The 19,548-nt window shown below is 55.3% G+C and overlaps 1 protein-coding gene across 1 annotated transcript; it reads left to right on the top strand.

The window, feature by feature from the left end:
- Window positions 1-836: 836 nt before the first annotated feature.
- Window positions 837-17,620, top strand: LOC309410002 (proton-coupled amino acid transporter 1-like; the record flags this gene model as incomplete). The annotated part of the gene is made up of 10 exons (XM_082006313.1): window positions 837-979; window positions 1,239-1,329; window positions 2,513-2,601; window positions 2,833-2,928; window positions 3,663-3,747; window positions 5,857-6,075; window positions 6,317-6,415; window positions 7,850-8,016; window positions 13,160-13,329; window positions 16,069-17,620. The coding sequence occupies 10 exons, from the start codon at window positions 837-839 to the stop codon at window positions 16,335-16,337; spliced, it is 1,428 nt and encodes a 475-aa protein (XP_081862439.1). The 3' UTR covers window positions 16,338-17,620.
- Window positions 17,621-19,548: the final 1,928 nt, after the last annotated feature.

Below are 19,548 nucleotides of genomic sequence, written 5' to 3'. Positions count from 1 at the left end.
AAACCAGCCGACTGCTTTGTAGCCAAAGGCAGGAGGCTTGTGTCCTTGGTGAGGGCTTGTGCCGGTGCTCCTGGCTTGCAGGACCCCGCTGGGGTTTTTGCTGGAGCAAGAGCTCCGGGTTGTGCCGGTGCTTCATCCTGGGAAGCCCCTTAGTCCTGTAGGCACCTCTGTGGCTGTGAAGCCTTTGGGACGGACTGTTTGCTATCAGCATGTGAGCTGTGCTCCTGCTTGGTGGAGCATAATCACATTTTTTTAAATTCCTTTTAATAAAAAGTCTTCAATTAAAAAAAAAAAAAAGAAAGAAAAGAAAAAAGAAGTTAGGAAACTTTCCCTTCCCTGGCAAGAGCAAGCTGTTCCCTTGCAGCAAACTGTGTGTGGGTTAAAAATGGTTGCTCTTTCCTGGCTGTCCTCTTGACAGCCCCAGTCCTGAGCACCAGGGACATGCTGCCAGCATGTCCCTCCCTGCCCCACGGCCTGTGGCTATGGGGCCACACTCACCCCCCTTAGAGCAGGGGTACACAGCTCCCTTGCGTGATGTGAAGCAGGTCACATCCAGGCTCTGCCTGCAGGATCCTGAGCCCGCCCTGGTGCTTGTGCCCGAAACAGGGGCACGAGCCTGTGGGAAGCGCCAGTGGGAATGTGCCATGCACCTTTGACCTTAGGACATGCCAGGTCCCTGATTGCTTGGGCGGGAGCGCGTTGCTGTATAAAAGCCCTGGAGGAGACCTTGCTCCGGCAGTATGCGCCAGTCTGTCTGTGCGATGGCTGACCCCAAGGAGCCTGAGAAGGAGGGCGTCGAGCTGGGCACCCCTAATGCAGCTCCCTCCACAGGGACCATGTCCACCCGGCGCCTCCGCAGCGAGGACTACAACGACTACAGCTCCACGGACGTCACACCGGAGGGGAGCCCGCCTGACGGCATGAACGGCTTCACCCGCCCCGAGTCCTACCAGCGCTTTGGGGAGTCCAATGGGACAACGTGAGTGACGCTGCCTTCCCCACCAGGCTGGCCCAGCACCCGGGGAGGGTGGAGGAGGTAACGGTGGCTCCGGGCTGCCTGCTGGCTTTGCTGGAGGATGGTGGAGCCATGGTTTTATGGGGAATCCCTCCTGGGGGTGGCGAAGGCAGAGCTCTGGTCCTGCCTGACGGAGACCGAGCAGGATGAGCTGAGGGCTGTGACTGTGTGGTCTGGGTGTGGGCATCTGCTGACGGTCATCTCTGCATCTTCTCTCCCTCAGGTGGTACCAGACCCTGATCCACCTCCTGAAGGGGAATATTGGCACGGGGCTGCTGGGGCTGCCTCTGGCTGTGAAGAACGCTGGCATCCTGGTAAGGCAGCTCTCAGCCCTGTGGTGCGGGAGCTCATGGGGCAGAGTGACTGCAGGGCGTTGGGCAGCTTGCCTGGCCGGTGTTAGAGCCTGACTCCCTGCTGAGATGCCTCTTGGTGCTCGGTGGCTTGCGAGCTTTTGCACCCGGGGCTCTGCGGCTCGCTTCGTTTGCTGCTGGCCTGTCCTTGCCACTCCTGTGTCGTGTTGGCTGGTCTTGAGGAGTTCAGCATGTGAGTCGGGCTGTGGTTTCCTCTGCTGGGGTCAGGCAGGGTGCTGGGTCCCTGCATGCTCACCCAGCTGGGTGTTACCTCCCTGGCCCCTGCGGCATCAGCCCCTTTCTCCTGGAATGCTCCACTTGGGTGGCATCTCCTCGCCCTGGTCCTGTGGGTGGCAGGTTCAGCACGACCTCCACCTTGGTTTGTCACAGCCGGTCCGTGCTGAGCAGACCGTGCCTCCTGAGGGTCCTACGAGCACAGCACACATGTAACGAGCCCCATCGGTCAGCGGTTAGGGCTGCTGGTGGGAGATGGTGGCATGCTTCCCTCTCTGGGGTTTCACGTGGGCTTACCCAGCCTCACAGCTCTGGCCATGTCGAGATCAGAGGATGTGATGCAGTTTTGCTGCCTGAGGGCTGGTGTCACGCTTGGTAGTCAAACAGCAGCCCCTGGCCGCTGTCACATCTCCCCCCTGACTTCTGTCCCCATGCTCAGCACCTTGGTGTCTGTATCATGCCCCGGCAACTGCCGCCTGTTTGAGAGGTGGGGGCACCTTGCTGCTTTGCTCCAGGTTTCCTTGCCCAGCAATGCAACCTTCCCATTGCTCAGATTGAAAAATAAAAAGAATTAAAGATGAAAACTTCCTTTCTTTGTCTGAGCCATGACCTTTTTGTTACCTGTGTGATAGCAATGTGCAAGATAGTTTGAAAAACAATCCTGGAAGCGCTTTGCTACGCCCAAACTGCCCCAACTTGCTGCTTCTGCATCATTCCTGCCAAGCTTGTTGCTCTCCGTGGGGTTACTCTGTCCTGGGGGGCTGATTCACGGGAGCAGCACCCGACCTCTGGTTCAGCCTCCAGCGGTGTTTTGGTTCACTGGACCTGTGGAGTTTTGTCGGGAAGTAAAACCCATCGTGCAGCTCTGCCTTTGGCCATCAGAGTGCAGCCTTCCCCCTCTCTTCCCCTGCAGCTGGGTCCTCTGAGCCTGCTGGTGATGGGAGTCGTGGCTGTGCACTGCATGGGCATCCTAGTGAAATGTGCCCATCACTTCTGCTACAGGTAAGGAGCAACTCCCCTTCTCGGCACTGCTGCTTCTCCTTCCTTCCTTCCCAACAAGCCCTGTGGTTTTTCTGAAGCCTCCCAGGGGCAAATTGCCTGTGCCGAAGCCTCAGTCAGGAGCTACTTCTGGGCTTTTTCACAGGAACTATTTTCCCATTAATGTCATTGTTTGCCTTGGGAACCAGCTGATGGGGCTGACGTGATGTCCCTTCTTTCTCTCTTCTCTGACAGGTTCCAGAAGCAGTTTGTGGACTATGGGGGTGCCGTGGTGTACGGGCTGGAGTCGACTCCCAGCGCGTGGCTGCGGACACATGCTGTCTGGGGAAGGTACCCACTCCAGGCAGGGGACTTGTCTTTAAGCCCGGCATGTGCTGCAGCCGGGACAGAAGAGCCGGCTGGTCTCTCAGCTGTGTTGGCAGATGAGCACAAGTGACATAAAATGTTATTTGGCTCACCTGCCCTGAATGCTCAGTGCCCCCCAGGGGATAACATTGAGGTCTTTGACCCGGTCCTGTCCACAGATATGGCTTATACTAAAAGGTTGGGAGAAGTAAGTCTCTGCAGCATAACAAAAGGGGTAAATAACATGTTCTGCAGTGCTGGCCCATCTTGTTAGACAGTGAGCATATCTAATGGCTGCTTCCAGGGATGCTACCAGCCCTGTGGATGTCTCACATCACATCATAGATCGTTGCACATCAGATGCTGGGAACATTCACCTATTCCTGTGTCTGGGGAGCGTTGTCTCCAGCTGTGACAATTCAGCGGCAGACTGGAAGTGCTAAACACAAGGAGGAGACTTTCCTCCTGAGGCTGGTTATGACCCTTTGGAGGGGATGGGAGGGGGAGACCGCAGAGCCTGAGACCTGTGAGGTTAGACGGAGATGTGGTCCTTTCTCCTGATCATCCAGGAGAAGTGAGCTGGGTGTACTCTGACCTGCACATCTCAACCCCCGGGGAGAGCAGCATTGCTGCAGTGTTTAAGTGCAGCCCCAAGCAACCCGAGTGGGCTCTTATTTCTATATGGCCTAGGTAACAAAAGGTCTTTTTTTCTTTTCTAGGCGTGTAGTGGGACTCTTCCTGATAGTCACTCAGCTGGGTTTCTGCTGTGTGTACTTTGTCTTTCTGGCTGACAATCTAAGACAGGTTAGACTTACTCCTTCCTTTGTACTCTGACCCTTATTCCTCGTCTTACCCGTCCTGAGCAAGGGGAGGGGTGTGGAGGCGCTTGGGTTGTTCGTAGCTCCCGTGTCACGGCCACCAAAGGTCCGCTTTCTGAAGCTGATGCTGCTCAGGAGGGTACTGCTCCTCTGCCCGGGTATTTTGGAGGATCGGTTTCCCCATTCAAACAGGGCAGGTTTGTCTGAGAGTCCCTGTGAGTTTGCTCCACGTGCAGAGACGCTGGAACTGTCTGTCGCCCAGGGCAAGTGCGGCCGTTCCTGGTTAGGGAAGGCAGGAGCATGGTGAAAGCAGAGGGACTGTGTCTTTGATGTCGTGCCTACCTCAGTTACTTGGTTTATTGATACTCTATGTAGATGGTAACGTGTAATGGGTACCGGGACCTGCCGTGAACCTCTCTTCTCCCTTTCTTGGACCTGTTTGCATTCCAGTTTCTTGCCTTATCCCGTGGCTCTGGAGCTTAATTACATCTTTAGGGAAAGAGTTTCCTGCTGCCAGGCCTTGGGAGGAAATAAACAGAAACCCTGAACCGCTTGGCTGGCTCCCACGCTGTGAGAAACTGGGAATAATGAGTCCGTGTTCCCAGCCTCCCCCAGCTCAGTGCCTTGTTCGGCGTTGTTCCCTCGTGCACTCCCGCTCTGCCCTTGCAGCAGCGGTCTGGTCGTCTGGTCGCTACCACCGCGGCCATGCCCTTCGTCAGCCCTTCCCTGATGCCCGTCGGCTTCAGAGGTGGTTCCCAGGGGAGCGAGGGGGTTCTGCCCGTGGGTGGTGGAGGATGGATGGGCTCTGCCTCTGCTCCTGAGGAGATTCCCTTTGTGCTGCCCCATGGGAGGAGTAAGTGGGTGAACGCCGGTGATATGACGCCAAGAGCCCTGAAAACAGGAGCAAGCAGCGTGCGGGCATGGGGCCAGAGTGCTGGCCCCCTGCTCCCTGCGAACGTCCCCTTGCAGCCGTTTCAAGGTGGGCTTCTCTCTGCTCGGCCCCTCGCAGCAGGGACTGAAGGCTGGCTCAAGCTATGAGGGAAATTTGCAAAATCCTGCAAATCCAACCCACTTTAGGTTAGCTGGGAAACCTCTTGGCTTCAGTTTTGGAATTTTTTGGGTGGGGAGAGGGGAGTGTTACTTCTTTTTGTGGTGGAGAATAATGTGTTAGATGGGGGAGGGTTGGTGCAGGTGGTACCTTGGGTGAGGCGCTGCTGTGAAGTGCAGAGTTTTTGTTTGGAAAATGGCTTTGGAGCAAGCCATGGAGAGCCAGGGCTTGGAGGAACACTGTCCCACAGGTGCATGGCTCTGTGCGTCCCATGGAGGATGCCGATTTACACAGAAGCTCTTTAGCCTCTCCTCTGGGACAGGACTTCCTCTGGAGCAGGTTCAATTAGTTTGCAGGGAGCCCTACGCCACAGTGGCCGCACGGCACCTGGTACCCAAACCAGCTTGGTCGTGGCTGTGCCGGTGATCCACAGCATGCCTGTGCTCTTGGGAGGGATGGCTCAGCCACCCGGTTCCTGGGGCAGAACTGTCTCTAGGGGTGAGCACGTGGCCTGGAGTGCCTTTGGGATGAAAAACCCCAAGGGAGGGGTGATCTCCTATGAAGAAAGTGAAGTTGGGGGCCAGTATTAGGTTCCACATGTCCTTGCATGGGAACAGGGCACTGAGTGACTGAAGGGGTGTGCGACATTGAGTGCAACGTGGTGTAGCATGAGGAAAAGGACCTTTAAGGAAAAAGCACTTAATGCCTCTTTCCTCTCTTCTCCACTGTCCACACGGGCAGCACAAACCAACCTCTGCTCTCAGTGCGCTCAGCTGCTGGCTTTGCATGCTCAGTGAGCCTTGGCCCGGGCAGGCTTTGTTGTCTCGGCTCAGATGATGTAGCTCTTCCACCTCTGCTCCCAGCAAGGTAACAGGGATTTTCTTCGAAACTACCTGAAAACCTGTGTCGCTTTGATTTTAATCCACTAGCTGTGTTTGAAAGTGGGCTGATGGCGTAGTATTCTGACCCACCTGGGATGGGCTGCCGACATCCATGGCTGTCAGACCCATGCGATGGGGCTCATCAAGCCTTCCTGTGCTTCCTCAGGTCATATCTGCAGCAAACGGGACCACCAATGACTGCAATGCGAACAGGACGGTAGCGATGACCCCCACCATGGACTCTCGGCTATACATGGTTTCCCTGCTGCCTTTTGTGGTGCTGCTCACGTTCATCCAGAATCTCAAGGTCCTGTCTGTCTTCTCCATGCTGGCCAACATGGCCATGCTCGGCAGCCTTGTCGTGATCTACCAGTACATCGTCAGGGTGCGTGTGTACAGCTGCCCTCCGTCGCTTCCGTGATGTCCCCTGCTTTGGTGGGTGGGGGGAGCTTGGTGGTGGGATTTTTGCGCGCTGTAGGGTGCTGCTTTCTCCCATGGGCATGGTGGTTACCCTCTGCTCCGCAGGGCTTTCCCTGTGCTGTGGGGCAGTGACAGGAAGCGGTGGGAGTGGGCCAGGTCCTCTCTATCCTCCTTGCATCTGAACTCTGCATGGACTTTTTTTCCAGGACATTCCTGATCCCAGTGACCTGCCTCTAGCAGCAGCCTGGAAGACCTACCCTCTGTTTTTTGGCACTGCGATCTTTTCTTTTGAAGGCATCGGGGTGGTAAGTTGGCGTGTGGCAGCGGGGCTGCCTGCACGGGAGGCTCAGCCTGTGCTCGGGCTTGCCGCAGCACCTGCTCTGCGTTGCAGCTGTATTTGCAGATGAACTTCTCTGACAGTAGCCCAAATTCTGGATGATGCTGTTAGCTTTAGGCTCCAGGCTGTCTCCTGGGTCAAACCCTGCTCCTTCCATCTGAGGCTGGAGGAGCACATGCTGCAAACCTCAGGAGGCTGGTTGCTGCTTTGAAGGTGGTTGTATCTGGCAGTAGGTTGGGCTCTGCTGGCTGACCTGCAGGCGAGGGATCGTCCTGACTCTTGTTACCAGGCTGGATCCTGAAGCTGCCTAAGTGGGAGGCCAAAAAGCATGACACACAAAAAAAAAAAGTGATCCGTTCCTTCCCACCCTGCTGGGGAGGCACTGAGATCTCCCCTTGGCAGCCGTGTGGCCCCAGCCTGCTGGGGGACTGGATTTCATGTGTGTCTCCTATGGGATGCTGTAAATAGACCAACTGTGTCTGTGAAAGAAGCTGGGTGGGTGGAGAGCTTAATGGCTCACTAAGATGTTGTGGGTTGTTTCCAGGAGCTCCCTTCAAAGGAGGAAAAAAATGTTTTCATCTCTTAATATAAGCTGGCTGTGTAAACACAGGGCTGGAGAGGGCCAAACCATTACAGGAGGAGTGTTTTCTGAATGCTCTGCCCGGGGCAGAGGGCCCTTGCTGGCACTGAGGCACAGACGCTGTCTTCCTCGCATGACGTGGAGGTGGGGAAGCAAATAAAAGCTTTTCTGGTCCTGCTCCTCTCCAGCCCTGCCACTGTATCTCTCCTTGAAATCCCCACCACCCAAGGATGGCTATAAAATGTTTGCTGAAGTCCTATATTTGAAAGCCAGTGTTAGTGGTATAGAGTTGAGGGACTCGTCTCTGTCCTTCCTTTTGTTTATTGTCCTGCCTGGTTGTAATCTGTCCAGACAAACCTGATGGGAGAGGAGAAAGTGTCTTGGTCTTTCCAGGGTCTGCTGGGGAAGATAAGATAATGTGTCATGATGGGCCAATCCCAGTGGGCATGGCCGTGCTTCTTTGGGATGCAGAGTGTAATGCAACCCACGTATGGGGTGGACAGCATCGCCCCCAGATGCCAGGCTCTGATGGGCACAGCCCCTGCCAAGGGTAGGGAGCAGGTCTCTTCACTGAGGCAAGGACGTGAGTGACCCTGCTGGGGACTTGCCATGCCCAAACACCTCAAAATGGAGCACAGAAATTGGATCTCCAGTATGGTGGCTTTTTTGGCTGGGGTCCCCAGGCTCCTTGTGTGACCATCCCCCTGGCATGGGGGACTGCTTGGCCATGGGGCTGCCCTTCCTGCTGCCAGGGACAGGGGGTATAGAGGAACGGGGGCAACCTGCTGGTCTTTCATCCTCTTCCTCCTCCCCCTCTCCTAGGTGCTGCCTCTGGAAAACAAGATGAAAAACCCCCGGCAGTTCCCAGTCATCCTCTACGTGGGGATGACGATTGTCACCATCTTGTACATCAGCCTGAGCGTCCTGGGGTACCTGCGTTTTGGGGCAGACATTCAGGCCAGCATAACGCTCAACCTGCCCAACTGCTGGTGAGTCCCGGGGGGCGAGGGAGAGGGTCCTGGCCAGGGAGGCAAGAGAGGGAGCAGCGGGGGACGTTGCTCCTAGGAGAAATGATCTGGGTGAGCTTGGGGAAGGATCAACTGTGCTGTAGACCAAACAGTCCAAAGGAGCTTGTCAAGGGTTGCCTGATGTACGGGGTGGAGAAAGGCTTGTTGCTGTGGTATCGGCTCTTCGTCTTGGCTCTGCAGCTCAGGGCTGCTTCCTCAGGGTCCCCAGGGGTACCTGCCTGGGTGGGTGCTGCTCCTGCCTCTTTCTTGGAGCCTTGTGACTCCTTTCTGGGGACTAAGCACAGCTCTGGCTGGCAGCACCTGTGGCTTGTGGCCAGGAGATGTTGAACACAACCCCTGTGTGGCAGTATTGGAAGGTCGTTGAACAGCACAAAACTGCTTCTCTTCCCCAAATGAAGCACACAGAAAACTAATGCAAAGCTGGGAGCTCCCAGAGGGGGTGAGATGTGATGTCTCCACATGTGGGCTGCGTTCCCTTGTTTGCAGCCCCGGAGCTCAAACTCCCACTCCTGGGCTCCCTGTTTTGCCTGGATGTGGCTCATCCCGAGCCAGCGCTTTGCCTGCAAGCGCTGATGCCGTGAGGATACCCTTGCCTTCCCGTGGGGGCTGAGCTCTGCAGCTCCCCAAACCTGTCTGTCCTCCTCTGGGATCTGGCGAGGCCTCTTGAGATTCTCCAGTCACTGGCTGGAGCCCTGCGGAAATACACGTGGCCTGACCCTGTGCCTGCTTCCCCGGAGGGGTTATTTCTCCTCTTGCCGGGGCTGGTGGCTGCTGCGGCAGCTGGCCGGGCTGCGTGCTGGTCTGTCCTGGGGGTGAGTGGTTGCTCAGTGTCATGGCTCTGTATTCATCCCGGAGGAGAAACGCAACCAGTTTCTCTTGCCTTTAGGACAAGAAGTGTAGAGCATGCAAATGTTGACAACAAATGCTTTTTCCAGCTTGCTCCACTTGGGATTATTTGAGAAAGTCCTGAAAAAACCCATCTGTCTTGTTTCTTATGACATGCTGCTTTGGGGTGTCTGTGTGGCAGGACATGGTGCTGACAGGCGAGGAGGAGCTGGAGAGAAGCTCTGCTCTACGCACCACAGAGGTACCAATGGCACGGCGGCATCTGCTGCGCCTTGGTGCGGAGCTGGGGCTGAGGGCTGGCTTTGATGCCACAAGGCTTCTTGGAAAGCCATCCCGTGACAACACAGTTTCTTTGGGTTTGCCTAGGAGCGTTCTGGAGTTCAACGGTTTCTCTTTGATGTCTCTGCTAGCTTGAAATCCTGTAAGAGACCAAAGTGAGAATTGGAGCTGGGGGTGCCTGTCCCCCTCCCCAGCCCATCCTTCCTGCTCTTAGCAGCTGCCCAACACTGTGCAGCATGACTTGCTGCCCGTTCCCCACTGTTGAAATGGATTTGGGCAGGACTCAAAATCTGAGTCACTGGTGGGCTTCCACATGCTGACCTTGTAGAGCTGCGTTGCTGGGGCTCTGGAGAAAGCAAAGATTTAGAAAAAAAATAGAGCCCGTTTTTGCTTTAATTATTGCTATGTGGGTTACTTTCAGTTTGAGTGCATGGACTTTCTTCCATGCTGGATCTGCGTAGTGACTGAGCTGCTGGATGTTGGTGTTGGTGTGGCAGAAGGTCCTGCTCCTGCTGAGAGCCTTATCTTGTCCCCTGCAGGGACTGGGAGTCCTGCTAGGTACTTGCTCTCAGCGAGGAGGCAAGGGGCTGGTAGAAAAAAGTGCCTGCGTTGTAGTGAGGTCTGAATCCCTCAGTGTGGAGCACAGGAGGTGTGAATCCCACCCACTCAGGGAGATAAAGTGAGGTGTGGAGGGGATAAGGTGCTGCTGCTGCTCCTGAAGGTGCAAAGCAGGTCAGATCCAGGTCTTGGGCTCTGCAGGGCACCAGGTCACGCTACAGCCTGTACCAACGTCGGCTGACCTGTAATGCTGCCTGGGGGCTTCTGCGGGAAATCTCAGCTTTGTTTGCCCTGAAGGATGGCATTCCATTAGAAGAAGATAACGAGATTTCTGTGACTTGCTAGGCTACAGAAAGATCTGATTTCAAACGCATGTTTCTAGGAGTATCAACGCTTTCTGTCAAATTACTAGTGTGAAAAAAAACTGTAGGGTTTTTCAGAGAGGGAGAAGAGAATAACCCTTTGGAAGCAGCGCCTGGGGAAGCCTGGGTGTGCGGGAGGACTCTTGCACAGGCTGCCTCTGGGGAAGGCGTGCTGCAGTCATTGTGACTCAGCACACAGAGCTCTGCGATGTTTGTACATGTTTCTTCTTGGCAGAACATTCGATGGAGACTGTAAATATTGGACTTGGAAATGGGTTATCTAAGGTAAGGGCTGGGATACTTGGGCTAAAGCCTTGACCGCTGTATTCCCCTGCATTAAACTGTAGGTGATGGGTGAAGACTTGCTCTTGAAATGAGTGTTTTGCCCATCCTGCTTTGCCTCTTCCCCAGCAGTAAAAAGTGTTGGGCTGCAGGAACTGGTCATAAGGGCTGTGGGTGAGGAGTCGTGGGGTTTACCTGCAGCACGGGAGAGAAGGTGAGGATTGTGGTGGAGATGCTGCATCCTTCCTTGGCTGTAGCCATCGTCCGGAGGTCTCTAGAACAGATTCAATGAACATGTTGGGAATCGTTGAGTTACAGGATGACTAAGGACTTTTCCAGCCTCATTTCTCTATAACCGCAGCTTCCTCAAATGAGGAGTGTGTCGGTTCCCAGTGCCCAGGTCTAACCACAGCCTCCGAAATACCTCACTGCTATGCAGAAATCCCTCCTCGCATCCTCGGAAGGGTTGCTTCACCCCACCATCTGAAGAGTGAAGAAATGCTGTAGTGAGGGGGAAGATGTTTGGTTGCGTATGGCCAGTTGGAGGTAGGTAATGGCAGAGCTTACGGTCAAAGGAGGGTATGCCATTTCTTGCAGCTTGTTGGGATGGCCTGGCCTGGCTCACTGGGTTAAGCAAGTGGTTGCTGTGGTTGGCAGAGCAGTGCCTCTCCAGGGCCCTGCAGGGACCCATGTTTTCTGTGGGTTAAGGTTAGCACTTTAGCTTTTCCTCTTCTTAATAGTTAAAATGCCCTTTGAGCCTGTTGTCCTGATTCCTGACCTGTACAGGATTGGCACCCAACCTTATTCTGTACCTTTTTAAATAACATTTCTTAATCATGGATTGCCTTGGAGCACTTTATGGCTTTACAGCATCACTTAACTGAAAATACGATGATAAGATATGCAGGCTATGGGGTAGGTGGCTCAAGGCTACTGTGCACTCAAGTCACGTGTGCCTGAGTGGGCGTACTCTGGACTCTGATAGCTTTGTCTTTAGTTTGCCTAGGATAATTTAAGTTGGAGAAGGCATCATGAGGTCATCGGGTCCACCCACCTGCTCAAAGGAGGGCCAACTTAAATTTTGAGTATCAGTAGGGAGGGAGGTTCCTCACCCCTCCAGGCCCTTGTTCTGGTGCTTAAGTATCCTTTTGGGATGCAGCTCTGTCCCATTGCCCCTGGTTCTTTTGCTGTGTAACTCTGAGAAGAGCCTATCTCTGTCTTCTCCATGCCTTCCTGCTTGGTAACTGAAGACAGTAATAACATCCCCCTTAACCTTCTCTTCATGCTGAATGAGCCCAGGTCTCACAGCCTCTCCTCGTATGTCATGTGCTCCAGCCCCAACTCTCCCAGTAGCCTCCACTCACTGTGCTCTGGCAGGTCAATGTCTATCCTTGGAGTCTCAAGACCGGACACAATACTCAAGATGCAGCTTCACAAGCCCCAAACCGGGGAGTAATCCCTACCCTTAACCTTCTGGCTAGTCTTTTGCTAACACAGCGGGGTATGTGCTTGACCTTAATCACTGCAAGGTCCTACTGCTGGCTCATGTTCAGTTCAGGGGCTGTCCACCAAGACCTCTGGGTCCTGTTCTCCTGGCCAGATGGAAAGCTGGGCCCCAGCCCTTCCCATGTACGGGATTTTGTGTTTGCATTTGACCTTTGCTCGTGCCACCATGTTGATTAGGCCCTGCTCCAAGGTGTGTCAGCCATCCCTCTAATTTGGTCTTGTTGGGAACTTGCTGAGAGTGTGCTCTGGGCAGCTGAGAGTGACCTATGAAGATATTTCTGTGATTGCCCTTTGGCAAATCCCCGCTGTCTGTTCACCCTGTCCAATGTACACCTGGAAATAGATGCCAGGAGGACTTAGCCCATACTTTTCTGTGGATCGAGGAGAGGCTGATAAGCCTGTAGTTTCCCTCATCCTTCTTGAAGGTGGATATGGTTCTTCTTCCCAGACAGTTGGACCTCTTCCTGATCACTCTGCTCTTTTAAAGATGATAAAGTGGCTTCAGGCTGTTGTTGGCCACAACCTCAAATACATCTGATCTGGCCCCATGGACTGGCATAACATCCCATTCACTTAGGCGATCCCCACCTCCATCCTCTGCTATTGGGGGAAATGTTTGACTCCACCAGACTCTGCCACTAGTGTTCAAAGTTGTCTTGCTTGTGAATACTTAGACTTCTCTGGTTTGAGATGGCTGTTGTAACAGCTGGGTTCTGAGAGCCAACATGCAGAGGGACACTGGCTTGGGCCCAAAGAAGGTAAAGGGGTATAAGAAGGCAGGAGGAGCCAGAAGGGCAGTTCTGCACACACGGGCATCTAGAAATGTAGGTAGGTGCCTTAATTTGTTGAGGATCAAGTCAGGCTCTTGGTCCCTTGGCTAAGGACACCTCAGCTTCCCCTGTGCCCTTGAATGAATTAGGAGCAGTACAGCATTTTCTTTTTTCAAATTGCTCTCAATATCTGTGCCCACAAGGTTTCCCAAGGGGAAGTGGCACTTGAGAGGCTGCTGGCCTTACGCAAAGCCAGGGCTAAAGCCTTTGATCAGGTGTGGGTTGCCCCAGCTTGGAGGTTGCGCTGTCTCCTTGCTATCTCTTGCACAAGAAACGTCTCAGTGGATTGAATGCATCACCCCTAATTTTCCAGGAGGGAGTTCAGGAGGGGAGACTGTTTGGATGCAGAATTCTTCTTGGCAGTGTTTGCTTTCTGCCGTTGTTGCCGTAGAGGCTGGAGCAAGAATGTGCCTCACTGGGTCTCCTCCTTCTCGTTTGCAGGCTGTACCAAGCTGTCAAGCTGCTCTTCTCCTTTGGGATTTTCATCACGTACGCCGTGCAGTTCTACGTGCCCGCCGAGATCATCATCCCTCCCCTTGTTGCCCGGGTTTCGGAGCGCTGGGGCTGGCTGGTCAACCTGCTCCTCAGGGTGGCCCTGGTCAGCGTCACCTGTGAGTAGAAAGCAGCTTGTCCGAGCTCCTCTATGAGGACCTTGCACCTCCTTCCCGCTGTGGGCTGGTGGTGCTGAGAGCCTCTTGGCTGCTCATCTTGCTGCCTCTGGCCCTGCTACTAAAGCCGTCACAGTGGGGAATCTCCTGGAGTCCTGTTTTCCATAGACAGCGTGCAACCAGGCTCCTCCTGCCTATGTGACAGGAGGGCATGGCTGCAAAGGGGTCGCTGGCTGAGAGGGAGCCGGTGTCCTTGTACACACATACTCACTGCAGCATGTAGCACAGCAGGAGACAACTGACTGGTACACGACCCGTAACCAAAGTCCCGGCATGCTTGTGGCCACCTGCCACCTGCTTGGGGCAGGTCTAGCTGTGCCAGCCCCATGTGGTACCTTTCCCTTGATGGTGTCTGGTGGAGCAGGCTGCTGGGCTTGAGCCTGGTGGACCTTTGGGAAAGGTGTGGAGCAAATCAGATGCAGAAGTATCTGATTTTGGCAGGCTTTGATTCCTGAAGACTAAATCCTTGCTGTTGTCAGCACAGCTGAGACGCTTGGCTGAGCTCCCAGGCGTCTCCTGCTGAAAAAGAGCTTTTCTCCATGGCTTGATGCTGCTGATGCACCAGAGTTGAGCATCAGGGACCTGGTGCCGCGTCCCAGCTGGCTTTGGTTTGGGCTTGAGGAGCGTGGTGCTAACTCGAGGGTGGCAGAGCTGGCTGAGAGGAGAGTGCTGCCGGTTTCTGGGCTGTCGCTAATGGTGGGCTGGAAACACTGCATTAACGGAGGTGGACAAAGCCCGTCTCCTCCGTGCTGAGATGGGGTGTGCCTGGCCAGGGAAGCGAAGGCTTGGAGCGATGAGATGGCTTCAGGCCCTGACAGTGGCTGTACCCTCCCATTTGGGGGTGGGGAGGCAGCAGAGGTGTTGGTGGAAGGATGCTGGTTCCTTTGTACCTCCTCCCCTTACCCTTCCATGAGAGAGATCGCTGTGGCTGTTGGCGAGGATAAAAGCAATTGGGGGGTTGCATGAATATTCATTGGATGATTGCGTGGCCGCAGAACAAGCCTGCATCATGGCTTTGGCTTCCAAAGAGAGGATGCAATTTGGTGTATGGGTGTCTTTCAAGCTTAGACTTCAAAACCAGCACACTTAAAAACCCTTTGAATTAATACCTGTGGAAAGCACGACCGTTGCCCCTGGAGGCTGAGGACTGCAGCTGGTGCTTCAGTTCTGCTTGTTTTAGAGGGGGGCTTAATAATTTTGTTTACTTTGAGTCCAAAGAGCGGTGTGGGGTGGGCTGAGGATGCTCTTGGCGTCAGCTGCTCTGCTCTCCCCACAGGCTGCCGGAGCGGGGATGCTGCGTGCAGCAGAGACCTGGCAGAGCGCTCCTTTGGCTCTGTGCAGGGCTGAGCACTGGGATAAACTTCCTCCACGTCAGCTCAGCGGGGAACTTTGTGGCTGTTCCACACCGTGAAGGGGTGGTTTGTCTCTAGGCTTATCCAGGTGACAGCAGGGCTGGAGTGGTGGCGTTGAAGAGGAGCATCTCCTGTTTGTGTCTTTGCCCTCTGTCAGTCTCCCAAGCCTCCGTCTCCTGTGGTGCTGTGGGTGATCTGTGGCTCAGGAAGGCTCCAACAGCCTCTCTTGCCTGTAGCTGATTGCCAGGGAGTGAACAAATCGCTCCGGTAAGGAGCCCCGAGATGCCCCTTCTCCACCGAGGCTGTAGCTGCCACAGTTCTAGGTTCTATTTCTAAGCAGAGCTTTCAAAGCATTAAACCAATTTAAATAAATTGGTCACTTCTGTTAAGTGCTGAGGTCTGCTTTGCTTGCGGAGGATTGCTTTTCTGTCATACAAAGCTCTGCCTGCCATTTCCTCGGGCTTTGTTTGACCAAAAAGCAGCAGCGACGCTCTCGAGTGTGGAGGTTGCTGTAGATGGGGAGCTTGCTCGGTGCATGAGCGTGCTGAGGGGCACCGCTCCCGGCTGCAAAACGGGACCGTGATGATCCTTTATTTTAAATTTGCTGCCCAAAAGCTAACACTGTGGTGCACCGAAAGGAGTCCAGAGGTGGTGGAGGCTGTGGGCTGGTTGGAAGGAGAAGGCACCATCCCTCCATCTTTTTTGTCCCTGAGCAGGAGGAGCAGGAATATGCCAGAGTTTGCAGCAGCTAAGTGGGAGCTGTCAGAAGTCTCCCAGGGGGATTTTCCTTGGCTGCAGTTTTTGCCTAACAAATGTTCTCCCCCGGGCTATGCCGCAGGCGCTCTGCTGCTGGAGCAGCTCTAAACGCATGCAAACCACACGGATTTATTCGGGGTGGGGGGAGATGGCTTTTTTCTCCTGTCTCCTGCTTTTATGGGGTTTCTGAGGTTTTATGGCTCCCCAGGTGTGGGGAGCAGGAGTGCTGGCTTTCGCAAGGGGGGCTGGGGGGGCCGGCAGCCGCTCTTCTGCCAGCGGCATCTGTGCTGCCCCGCTCAGCCCTGGAGCCCGCTGCGGCGATGCCCAGGGCGACAAAAAGGGTTTGGTCTGCGTGCTGCGTTAACTCAATGCAACGGCTTAATCGCTTGTTGGGGAGGAGTTGCTGGAAACATGCAGCAACGTCTTCAAAGCTCATGTGTCGGGGAAAAGGGCAGAGGTACGATTCAAGCAGGCGGCATCCCTGTGGTGGGTTTTTGCTTGTTTTGACTCAGGGGAGGAGGGTCTCTGCCGTCGGGAGCCAGCAGCACTAACATTGTGTTTGCTCCTTCTCCAGGCGTGCTGGCCATCCTCATCCCGCGCCTGGACATCGTCATCTCGCTGGTGGGCTCCGTCAGCAGCAGCGCCCTGGCTCTCATCTTCCCCCCGCTGCTGGAGATCGCTACCTACTATGCCGAAGGCATGCACCCCCTCGTCATTGCCAAGGACGTCGCCATCAGCCTCTTCGGCTTCGTGGGTTTCGTGGTGGGGACGTACGAGGCGCTGCTGGAGCTGGTAGCGCCCGCCGCTGCCGTTGTGAACACCACCAGTATCATGGTGCAGTGATGGCCGCCCACCCCGCCGGCCCCTCCGGATGCCGCGCTGGGGGCACACGGGCACCGGGCGCTGCTGGTCCCCTGGGGATGGTCTCCCCTCTCTTCTTGGGAGATGTGGTGGGTTTGGCCTGCGAGAGGAGGGGGCTGCCCACCATGGGGGCTGCCCATCTGCAGCAGGGTCCCATGCTGGGCTCTGGCTGGGGAGGTGGGATCCGGGCTGGGGCAGTGCCTTCCTTTGGGGCAGGTGATACAGCAAAACAGCCCCCTGGGCACCTGTGTAAATAGTGACTTTGAGAGGTGAGGAATCCTGGGGATGTAGATTTTGATTTTATTTTATTTTATTTTTTTAAATCCTAACCTTTCCATATTGCCCCCGTCCCTTCAGTCAGGGCGGGGAACAGGGACTGCTCTTTTTTGTGCCAGTTTGTTTTTTGTGGTGTTTTTCCCCCCCTCCCCCCTAAGCACTTTATTTTTACAGCAACAGAGAAACCTCAGCTCAGGTTGGAGAGTGTGGAGCTGCCTCCTCACCCCGGCCTTGTGGGGAGGGCGGACAGAGCCCGAGGTGTGGAGCATCCCGGGGCCCCCCAGCTCTCCTGTGGCGGGATCCCGGGACACGGGCATTGGCTCCTGCCACGCTCCGGCTCTGTTTCCAGCCTCCTCGGGGGCTGAGCAGGGCCCGGAGCTGGGCACCGGGCACGGCACCACCCTGGCCCGGGAGGGTTTGCTGAACCCAGGCCCACGCTTTCAGTAGTGACACTTTTTTACCCCATCTAGCATCTTTTTCCACATTTAGTTTGCAGAGAGCAAACGGGCTCTGCCATAACGAGGGTCCGAGCCGGTCACCCTCGGCTGGGAGCCCTCTCCCTGCGGGGGACGGGATGTCCCCGGGGGTCACCGTGTGCTGCCCGCACGCAGCAAAAATACATTGCCTTGTTTACAGTGCCCGCGTCGGCCCCGCACGCTCCGGCTGTGGCTGCAGGCGTTACTGAATGTCAACTCACAAAAACCCCATCATATCTCCCCCTTTTTTTTTTTTAACCCTTTCTCTCCTGGCCCCACTCCCTCCTTGGTGGCCTCCTCTGCCTCCGTCCCAGCTCCATATCCCCTGGTCGGAGGCAGCTCTCTCGCGCTTCTCCCTGTGCTCCTGTTGCTTCTTGCGTTGCGGCTGGTGCACGCCCGGGGGGACGGCCCCGCCATGCTGCTGCTTTCCTTTTGGTGAGCCCAGCTTCCTCCCTGGAGGGTGGCCTTGCCTTTCTGCTGGATTAATTTTTCTTTTTTTAAGACAAGAGAGCAAATGCATCCTCCATGGGGGTGTCTTTTCCGAGCGGTGTGAAAAGGTTTTGGCTGAGGCACTCCTCTGCAACGCCCTGGCTGGGCCGAACTCCTCCTGCTAACGCAGCGTCTCCCAAACGCCGGCAGCGCGGCGGCCACCTTCGGAGAGCCGAGCCCCACGCCCCGCCGCGGCCGTGGCTCCCTGGGCGTAGGCAAAGGCTGCTGGCGATGGTGGGAAAGGAGCGTGAATGCAGTGCTGGCGGGCTGTGTTCCCATCTTTGATGGAGGATGGGTGAGGCTTGGGGATATTTCTGGTGTTTGACCCGCTTCTGGGAGGAGGAGGCTGTGCAGGGCGGTGTCCCTGCAGCCTGCCTCCTCGATGGGTGCTGTTTTTTGGGTGCCCCGTGCTGGTACGTGGACCCACGGCCAGGTGTGGGGTGGCTCTGCGCCACGTCGCTGCTCCTTTCCAGCCCCTCGCCTGCTCACTGCGTGGCTCGGGGCTCACCTCCTCGCCTCCGGGTCTGTGCCGGTGAAGGTTTCGGCGCGCTCCGGCATCGCTTGGTTATGGGCAGAACGAAGCTTTAAATCCAATCTTCCACCTGGAGGACACTGGGTGGGTAGGGAGCAAACACCCGGGTCTGGGAGGGGGCCCAGGGCACGCCGCGGGTGGGAAAAGTGCAATATTCGTGTCCACCGCTGTGTACTGACCCCGGCGTGGCCCCTGGGGGTTGGGTTTGGGTGCAGAAATGTCACCCTCGCCAGAGGAGGGCATGCTGTGAGGAGCAGGGGTCGTCTGATGCTTGCCCCCGGCTCTGTCGGTACCCCACAAGAACGCTGGCCGCATTTTGGGGGACAGCTGTGTGACCGGACCTGTCCCCAGCCCGGCCCAGGGCATCGGTGGGTTTGCTGGTGGGACACACAGCATCCAATTCACTTTGCGATCAGTGGTGAAGACCTCGTTTCCCAGGAGACTGGGACATCACAGCAGCATTAAACATTTTTTTGGAGTTCTTTGCTTTTATTGGGGTGAGCAGGGGGTGTGCGGAGGTGGGGCCAGGCGTGCCGGTGGGGCACGCGGCGTGAGGGGCTCTGCCGAGCCGGGGGGACCTGACACGGGACCTGATGGACCCGAAAACTTGACACTCATGTATCGTAGGCTGCTCTGTAACCGAGGAAGTTGTCTGTGTAGATATAGAAATGATTAATGTACATGTCTCGTGCCTATGGATATTGTCAGCGTACCGCGTGTGTAGCTGCCCAGTGGAAGAGCTGGTGCTGCACCTGAATCATGTATCCTACTTTAATCAATAAATATGATTTATTTTTTATGTGGAAAGGCTCTGGGGTGTGAGATGGCGATTTGTTTTTCATGAGGCAGGTGTAAAACTACCTGGCAGGGCCCGGGCCAGGTGTGGAGCAGGTCTGGGGGTCTCCACGGGGGAACTCTGCTGTGCCGGGCTGGATGGGGCAATGGTGTGGCATTAATGCCAGTGGACATGCTACAGCTTTTGGGACTCATCTCTCTTTTTTTTTTTTTTTTTTTTTTTTAAAATCTCTCTTCATTTTTCCTTTTTGCAAATACCACCCAAGTACAAGGGCTTGGGGAAGAGGGGCATCTGTGGGAGAGCAGGAGCATACAAGTCTTCCCCTTCTGCTGAGGGTTTTGAATAAAAGTGTTTCAGCTTTGCTGCTCTGAAAATTATAATTTTTCTTCTGAATGCATTTGTGCAAGTAGGTTGTTGGCAGAGCATTTATGGGCTCACTGGGCTTGGATCTTCTCTCTGCCCCACCAAAGCTGTACCTTGGCTTCTTGGCTGTGTCCTGGGACCCAGCAGCCTGGTTTATGCCGAAAATGGGGCTTCAGCTGAAAAAAAGAGCCTCGCATGTGCCGGTGGCAGTGTGGTGGATGCTGACCTGCTGCTGATCTGCCTGAGAGATCAAAGGAGCAA

The sequence above is a fragment of the Phaethon aethereus genome, assembly GCF_964289735.1.
Source record: "Phaethon aethereus genome assembly, chromosome: 14".
Lineage (NCBI taxonomy): Eukaryota > Metazoa > Chordata > Aves > Phaethontiformes > Phaethontidae > Phaethon > Phaethon aethereus.
Note: the sequence above shows the minus strand (reverse complement) of the source record. Positions and strands in the feature narration are given on the sequence as shown.